We start from the raw sequence: 7,727 nt of genomic DNA, 5'->3' as shown, positions 1-7,727 counted from the left end.
CCCCCCCCCCCCCCAACTCCCAAGTACAACAGAGGTGCGTTCTGAGCTTTCAATTCCTTTTTTTTTTCTTGTTCTTGTCTCCGAATTTCAAATCCTTAGAGGTGTAGAGATCGAGAATTTGTCGGAGTATGGAATTTATTGTAGAACTTTCGAAGGAATTCATCTTAGCCTCTTCTGTTCGATAGGATCCGCCTTGAATTTCGTGGAAATTTGGTTCTTTCTTTTGCGTTACTGTTGTGAATTTTGAGAATAAGAGCTCAATTTGGGTGAAAGGGATTTCTGGGTTTGGATTCATAAAGGAGAAGAAAAGAAGGTTGCTTCTCTTTGCCGGAAGCGACGCATTGCTTCTTCTTTGGAAAGTAAACGTTGTTTCTTCTGCTGCCTTCTTGTTTATATGGGATTATATTTTAAGTTTCCTTCATGTGTGTCGTTTCTGAGCTCGGCAGAAGTAACCTAACTGGATAACCATAAAGGATCGGGCTTTGCTTATTTGATACAAGACCTCTTGCGACTCTCAAGTTTTTTTTTTTGGAGTTCAGTAACGCCTGTTCCCGTGTCCTTTATTTTGCGTTCTGGCAGGTATGTTTTATCACACTTATGTGTGAACTGATTTAGGAGTTATTTATCGACATGGAATCAACAACGGATGATAAAAATGAGACAAGGAGTGAGAGACTCGAACAGGACACTGAGAAGGAAATTGAGAGTGGAGACCAGAGTCAGGCTAATGTAAAGGAAACGGAGAATAAGAATCCAGGAGAGGCAGTAAGAGAAGTAGCCTCTGTCGGGGAGCATCGTGATTCTCCCTGCCCAATGGTTGTTGAGGACGGTACTCCTGCTTCTCAAAGTGATAGTGTTGCCCTCGAGACTGGAACCGAGGATACGAATCCAGGGAAGGATGTAGAAGAAGTAGCTTCAGCTGGAGAGCTTCATGTTTCTCCTTGCCCCATGGTTGTTGAGGAAGGTACTGCGTTTGATTCTCAGAGTGACAGTGTTACCCTAGAGACTGGAACCAAGGATGATGAGTCGAAAATGGATACAGAGACAACTCATGTTGACAAGAATACTCAACTAGTGAACAGTGTGTGTCTAAATCCTTCTCCTTCAGCGGCTTTAGACACTGACAAGGGCTTAGTCAGTCCTACCATGGAAGCCTTGGTAGAACAGACTGATGTGTCACTGTCTAGCCTAGTAAGTTCAAATATCTCAAAAGATGGAGTAGATTCTGCGAAGGTTGGTGGAGACACTGCCCGTGATAAAACGGCAGCAAAACCTGATTCTAAGTTAACAGAAGTCGATGTCAAAGAACCTGTGGAACCAGATGCTAAAATGGTACTGGAGGTTAGCAAAGCTTCAGAAAAACCAAACTCAAAGTTCTCAGGAGACCATGTCAATGATCCGGTCATACCCGATACCAAAACCGTGAAGGAGAATGATCATATGATAGACGAGACTGACACTGTGAATTCTGAAGCTGTACCGAATCACGAGAATGAGCTATCCAAGCCTGAAATGGAAACCTCAACAAACTCGGAAAAAGGGCCTGACTTGCCTGTCACCGACACCTTAACTGACACAGAAAAAGGGCCTGATGTGTTGGTTGCTGGGCCCTCAGAGTTCAGTGAGAAGGGGCTATCTAGCGTGCCTGCTAGCCTAACTTCTGATCATGACAAAGAAATTGCCACTCAGGAGGCTGAACCTAGAAAAGATCTCAAAGATGAAGTTCCTGATTCTGAAGCGTTTGCTGATGCTAGTGCTGACTCCATTATTTACGAGGATGTCAATGTTGAGCCTGCTACAGACACGGAAAAGAAAGATAATTCCGGAGCTCCCCAAGGGAAAGACAGTGATAATGAGGATGCATCTATGAAACATGATAATTCAGAACCCATTATTCCTTGTCTTGCATCTTCCGATGTAAAGTCTGAAGAGGGACGGCAAAGAGCTTTGAACAACGGGGTCCACAAAATAGACGCAGCGCCACCTACCTCTGATGGGACCATGAACTTAAGGCATTCATCCCTCTTGGATGATATGTCTGAGGGCAATGAATCAGGATCAGAAGAGGAGCAATCTGTTTTCATGAAAGAACTAGAGAATTTCTTCAGAGAGAGAAGCATGGAATTTAAACCACCAAAGTTTTATGGAGAGGGACTTAACTGTCTCAAGTAAGTTTGTTTTCCATCTTAATTTTAGTTTTAGAATATTATAAATTCCAAAATTTTCAATGCGTGTTGATGTAAGGTTAACTTGTATGGCACAAGGTTGTGGAGAGCAGTAACTAGATTGGGTGGATATGACAAGGTATGCTGCAGCACTTTGAAGGCATTTGATGGACATTGAACATCTTTTGTTTTTTCTCATGGCATGCATTCTGGATTTTGTTTATCTAGCAAGGTAGCAACACTACTTTTAGAGTTACTTAATAGAAGTACTTCACACTTTTACACCGCGCAGGTTACTGCCTGCAAGTTGTGGCGACAAGTAGGAGAGTCTTTCAGACCTCCAAAGTAAGTTTTAGATTTCAGCCATTTTCTTTTGTGCCTTTTTTAGCGAATCTCTGGGTTCCTATAATCCAATTGTTGCACAGGACATGCACAACAGTGTCATGGACTTTCCGAGGTTTCTATGAAAAGGTGAGATTGTTATACATCCATTTCTCTTTATGTGCCTTTGACTTAATGCATTTGATTTCCGTGTATCTGTGCTAGCTTGGATCTGTGCACCTCATTTCCTTTTGAAAGATACTTTATTTCATTGCACATGGACCAGACAAAACAACTAATGAATGTTCTGAATGGTACATATGCCTTAGAATTTTGTGCAGTCTTAGATTGTTCTACTCTTTGTTTTTTTTTAAATTCTTTAGGCTCTTCTTGAATATGAGAGGCATAAAGTCAATGGAGGCGAACTTCAAATACCCCTTGCTTCCAATTCAGAACCAATGAATATGGATAATCAGGTAAAATCCAGGAAATGATACAATGCATTTATACTTGCAGTTATATCTTGTGTTTTACTGTTAACGTTTTTGTTATAGCTTAACCCGCTGGCTTTGTTTCTGATTCTGGCACTAGGCTCCTGGGTCAGGTAGAGCTAGAAGAGATGCTGCAGCTCGTGCAATGCAAGGTTGGCACTCGCAGCGTGTTCTTGGAAACGATGAAGTTAGTGACCCGATAATAAAGATCTGTCAGAAACTCTATTGTCAAGGACTGACTCATTTTGCAATCCGTTTGTCTTTGTATCTTTGATGCCATTGTTAAAACACATGGTTTTGTAATTTGTAGGATAAGAGTTCAGTTCCTCAACAGAAGAAACAGATCGGAACTCCTGGTATGACTTCTGTGAGATGCGAAAGTATTTAAAATGGGTTTTCATTCATTATTTCTATATGGGCTCTGTTAGTTAGCTACGATCTCACCGAATGTTCAGGTTTATTTAAACGTAAGAGGCCAGTGTCCACAGAACATGGTGCAAAATCTCCCCGCACCCAAGTGTCTAAACCTCTGTAAGATTCCTTGTTCTACCTGTTGTTCTATTTTTGTGCACTGACTACTCAGCTGTGCGATGAAATTGCGTTTGTGTTTTTTATTTCTCGTTGAATTCCTTTGCTGATGCATTTTCTAGGTTGGATGTGACAGTTGTTGATGTCGGGCCACCAGCTGACTGGGTGAAGGTTAACGTACAGCGGACAGTAAGATCCTTGCCACCTTCTTGAAAATCTCAACATGCCCTGCTTAATTTAAATGTGTTAATAAAGGTTTTATCATTTGCAGAAAGATTGCTTTGAGGTGTATGCTCTAGTTCCAGGACTCCTCCGGGAAGAGGTCAGTTTGCAGACTCCTGGATAGGAGCTATCTTCTCGTTTTTCGGTTGCTCATTACATTTCCAATCAATAACTTTAGTGTCGTTCTTAAACTATTCGGGTTTTATTCTTATTTTTTTCTCCGGGGAAACAACTCAGGTCCGAGTCCAGTCAGATCCAGCAGGGCGATTGGTTATAAGCGGTGAACCCGAGAATCCTGACAATCTTTGGGGAGCCACTCCTTTTAAAAAGGTAAATACAGATCTTTCATTTGGGCTATTGGAGATGTTTCCTTGCGTATTTTCCTTTGACATTCTGCAGAAAATGTTCCATTACTTCTAACCCGAAATCACTGGCTCGGATTCTGTCAATCACACTTGACATGTAACTGATGAGTAACAGGTAGTAAGCTTGCCGGCTAGGATCGACCCACATCACACATCTGCAGTAGTGACTCTAAACGGGCAGTTATTCGTCCGAGCCCCCCTCGAGCAATCTGACTAAATCCCGGGTTTCGCAGTTCCTGCAAATAAAACGAAAGCGAGCCTTCCTTGTGCGGCACTGCCAAATAGATTTGGTTGGGAGGAAGAGATCCGGTTGATAAAAAGGTTAGGAACTAATAAGGAGTCGATGTGTCACTGTCTGTATATCCGGGTGGTATAAGAACCAGAAGATGGGTATGTGCCCATGTTCCATTTACAGTAGAGAGTTGATGATGTCGGAGAGAGAGTAATGTGATATCAGAGATTTTGTCATAACGTTAAATTTAATTATAAATTTAATGTTATGAGTAATGCGATCATTATATGTCGACTGTAATTTTGGCCATATGGTTACAGATAAGAAGATAATCCGATGGGTATTTGCAACAGTCGAAACTGGATTACTTTGCGATAAATTCAATGCGAACACTGAATTTCGAAATCGGCTATTTATAGAAAATCTTCGTTAACCAAAGCACGAACATTTGCACGATTTGACTCCACGTCTCCTCCTTTTGATCAGCGCCGCCGTTGATTTCCGCGTTCTCCTCCGTCATGGATGGCCTCGACACCCAACACACCAAGCTCTGCATCGTCGGCAGCGGTCCGGCGGCTCATACGGCTGCGATCTACGCCGCTAGGGCTGAGCTGAAGCCTCTTCTCTTCGAGGGATGGATGGCCAACGACATCGCTCCCGGCGGCCAACTCACCACCACCACCGACGTCGAGAACTTCCCTGGTTTCCCCGACGGCATCCTCGGTGCCGAGATCGTCGATCGCTTCCGCCAACAGTCCCTCCGATTCGGCACCACCATCTTCACCGAGACGGTCTCTAGGGTTGATTTCTCCTCCAAGCCGTTCAAGCTCTTTACCGACTCAAGAACCGTCCTCGCCGACGCTGTGATAATCGCGACGGGAGCCGTCGCCAAGCGGCTTCATTTCCCTGGCTCCGGCGAGGGTTCAGGCGGTTTCTGGAACCGCGGTATCTCCGCATGTGCCGTCTGCGATGGAGCCGCTCCGATTTTCCGGAACAAACCTCTTGCAGTCATCGGCGGCGGAGATTCGGCTATGGAAGAGGCGAATTTCCTCACCAAGTACGGGTCCAAGGTTTACATACTTCACAGGAGGGAAACATTCAGGGCGTCGAAGATCATGCAGCAGCGGGCGTTGTCAAACCCTAAGATCGAAGTAATCTGGAACTCGGTGGTAGAAGAAGCGTACGGGGACGGCGAGAAAGGCGTCCTCGGAGGGTTGAAGGTGAAGAACGTAGTGACCGGAGAGGTCTCAGACTTGAAGGTCTCTGGACTGTTCTTCGCCATTGGTCATGAGCCAGCGACGAAGTTCTTAGATGGCCAGCTTCAGCTTGATGCAGATGGTTATGTAGTGACGAAACCGGGCACTACCCAGACAAGCGTCGCCGGAGTTTTCGCCGCCGGCGATGTCCAGGACAAGAAATATAGACAGGCCATTACTGCTGCAGGAACAGGTTTGCACTTCCCATTACCCTTTCTTTCCGAAAACAAATGATTGCTGCAAAAGGACATTGATCTTCGTGTATAATGGTTAGAAGCATATGAGTATGCATGAATTTGGATGGTGGCATAGCATTTCTTTGTAGGAAATTCAGTTTTCCAGTTAACATTAGTGTTTGTACTGAATCATATATTGCACTACAACGATGACTATGTCACGGGTTTGTGGCTTACGCACCAGGATTCCAACACTCTCTGTGTTCTCCGAGTTCTGCACATTTGAAGCCTTTCTATATCATGTTAGTGGCTTAAAGATATAGAATTTAAGCCCAAGGTCTTGTTAGATTCGTCTTCCTCTAGCTGGATTATGTCTTTTGTTTGGAGCTAGAGACAAATCCTTGTTCATATCCATTCTGTTGCTAGCTTTGATACAGAGTGCTAGTTGAGATTATCTCTTCCATGTAAATTGCTAGAAATCTTTTATAGAAATGGCCCGAGCCATCACTGTAAGGATTGCTCAGGTTGCATAATCTTTTCTCATAACAACTCACTTCAAAATCTATCTATCTCTATTGTTTCAAAGATTGGATCTTTTTTTCCCTAAACCGAGCTCGACTCGTTGAATTGGCGCAGGGTGCATGGCAGCTTTGGATGCCGAGCATTACTTGCAGGAGATCGGATCTCAGCAGGGTAAGAGTGAGTGACTGAGAACCACCCGGAAACCGATAAAATAAAAAAAGCTCATGGAAACATCATATTTGGTTGTCCATTCTTGAACCGAGACATTGTGTTTGAGCAGAGAATATGATTTTGATGTCATGACCAAATTTAAAGGGACATTTTTTAGTTGTGTTTTATCATATGTTTGCAGCAGCAACTAAGTTTGAGCCTCTTTGGAGTGAAATTGGTCCGTACTGTGCCAAGTTGTAACTCTACCTTGTCAGTGTCACTGCTACGACCAACTTCTCTACAATTGTTTCAGGTTATTTTTATTTTCACTTTTTTTTTGTTGAACATTGTTATCATATGCTTCAACAGTAGAATTATTTCTAAAAAAAATACACAAAGTTCTGTAAAACCCTTTCAAATTTGTTAAGTTTATTTCAGATTAACAAATTAGATTCAATTTTTCTTACAATATAATGCACAAAAGTTTTCGGTACATTTTCATGGAAGTTATAAACTATCGGATTTCAATAGCTAAAATATGATATCCATGTCATGCGGTCTTTACAAAAGCCAATGCATATACAGAGACCATAGAAATAGTTTGAACAATCTGTAATCAAATTCATGGAGATGGTGATGGATCCGTATTCCATATTATAGATCGTCGCCATCTCTATTCTGTGGTTTCAATCTGTAATCAAATTTCTTGGAGAGAAAAAAAAAAGAATCTATTTGGATGGATTGTGAGAGCTTTTAGTTCATTTGTCTACTTCTGTTTGCTGTGACCTCCTCCTCCCCCCACTCGTAGACCTGAACCAATACGTTTTGAGTTCCGTATCGTAAGTACATGTCATAAGCTCATCTACTTCGTTTCCATTGTCGGTCGGTCCACAGATACTGGAACAGGTAAAAATCATTCAAGATTCAGAGACAGGAGGAGGGTCCATTACCATCCATTTAAAACCTTGATGGTGTCGTAGAAGAACCATTGCAATGTCACTGAAGGCCCCACAAGCAATATCCGGACAGGAAGACTTCTCGTGAACAGATCCCATATCCCGGTTCCCCGTACAACCTTAAATTTCCCCCCAAGAGCCAATCAACAAAAAACCGGGTTCTCTGTTCCTCCAAGAATCCGATAGGGTAAGATGGAAGGAAGAGAAGAAGAATACCTACCTGCATTATAGTGTCGGCTTTCTTGTTGTACAGTGCGGAGACTATAAGATCGGAAGGGTTGGTTATGACGCTACCGACTGATCCAGCAGTGTAGCCAGCTAGACATGTAACCCCGAGCTGCTG

At 43.0% G+C, this 7,727-nt stretch overlaps 3 protein-coding genes across 5 annotated transcripts in view; 2 read left to right on the top strand and 1 right to left on the bottom strand.

The window, feature by feature from the left end:
* Nucleotides 1-5: 5 nt before the first annotated feature.
* LOC104804300 (AT-rich interactive domain-containing protein 3-like) lies at nt 6-4,612 on the top strand. 2 transcript variants are annotated; one of them, XM_010528557.2, is made up of 13 exons: nt 6-34; nt 580-2,168; nt 2,265-2,304; nt 2,458-2,510; nt 2,591-2,636; nt 2,870-2,962; nt 3,078-3,164; nt 3,288-3,333; nt 3,433-3,508; nt 3,628-3,694; nt 3,777-3,827; nt 3,965-4,057; nt 4,208-4,612. In XM_010528557.2, exons 2-13 carry the CDS (start codon nt 631-633, stop codon nt 4,307-4,309), a joined length of 2,292 nt encoding a protein of 763 aa, XP_010526859.1. In that variant the 5' UTR covers nt 6-34; nt 580-630; the 3' UTR covers nt 4,310-4,612. The 2 variants fall into 2 exon arrangements, with proteins under 2 accessions (XP_010526859.1, XP_010526860.1); XM_010528558.2 differs by lacking the exon at nt 6-34 and adding an exon at nt 64-359.
* A 90-nt stretch (nt 4,613-4,702) lies between these two features.
* On the top strand, nt 4,703-6,690 carry LOC104804299 (thioredoxin reductase 1). The gene is made up of 2 exons (XM_010528556.2): nt 4,703-5,773; nt 6,393-6,690. The coding sequence occupies exons 1-2, from the start codon at nt 4,843-4,845 to the stop codon at nt 6,461-6,463; spliced, it is 1,002 nt and encodes a 333-aa protein (XP_010526858.1). The 5' UTR covers nt 4,703-4,842; the 3' UTR covers nt 6,464-6,690.
* A 179-nt stretch (nt 6,691-6,869) lies between these two features.
* The window catches only part of LOC104804298 (mitochondrial phosphate carrier protein 1, mitochondrial-like), a 2,271-nt gene continuing 1,413 nt past the window's right edge, over nt 6,870-7,727 (bottom strand). The window contains exons 5-7 of one of the 2 annotated variants that reach the window (XM_010528555.2): nt 7,605-7,727; nt 7,379-7,503; nt 6,870-7,238 (exon numbers count right to left, since the gene is read on the bottom strand). In XM_010528555.2, the coding sequence (XP_010526857.1) occupies nt 7,187-7,238; nt 7,379-7,503; nt 7,605-7,727 (300 nt within the window). In that variant the 3' untranslated portion in view covers nt 6,870-7,186. Of the gene's footprint in view, nt 7,239-7,378 lie in introns of both variants that reach the window. The other variant, XM_010528553.2, reaches the window with a different exon arrangement.

This window comes from Tarenaya hassleriana, unplaced genomic scaffold (genome assembly GCF_000463585.1).
Source record: "Tarenaya hassleriana unplaced genomic scaffold, ASM46358v1 Cleome9, whole genome shotgun sequence".
NCBI lineage: Eukaryota > Viridiplantae > Streptophyta > Magnoliopsida > Brassicales > Cleomaceae > Tarenaya > Tarenaya hassleriana.
Note: the sequence above shows the minus strand (reverse complement) of the source record. Positions and strands in the feature narration are given on the sequence as shown.

What these genes read in the sequence shown, in the direction of transcription:
- LOC104804300 (XM_010528557.2), top strand. Translation starts at nt 631, where the DNA reads ATGGAATCAACAACGGATGATAAAAATGAGACAAGGAGTGAGAGACTC. An exon ending in AGGTTAACGTACAGCGGACA is followed by an intron (nt 3,695 to 3,776) that starts GTAAGATCCTTG and finishes TATCATTTGCAG; the next exon opens with AAAGATTGCTTTGAGGTGTA. An exon ending in CAGGACTCCTCCGGGAAGAG is followed by an intron (nt 3,828 to 3,964) that starts GTCAGTTTGCAG and finishes GAAACAACTCAG; the next exon opens with GTCCGAGTCCAGTCAGATCC.
- LOC104804299 (XM_010528556.2), top strand. Translation starts at nt 4,843, where the DNA reads ATGGATGGCCTCGACACCCAACACACCAAGCTCTGCATCGTCGGCAGC. An exon ending in CATTACTGCTGCAGGAACAG is followed by an intron (nt 5,774 to 6,392) that starts GTTTGCACTTCC and finishes GAATTGGCGCAG; the next exon opens with GGTGCATGGCAGCTTTGGAT.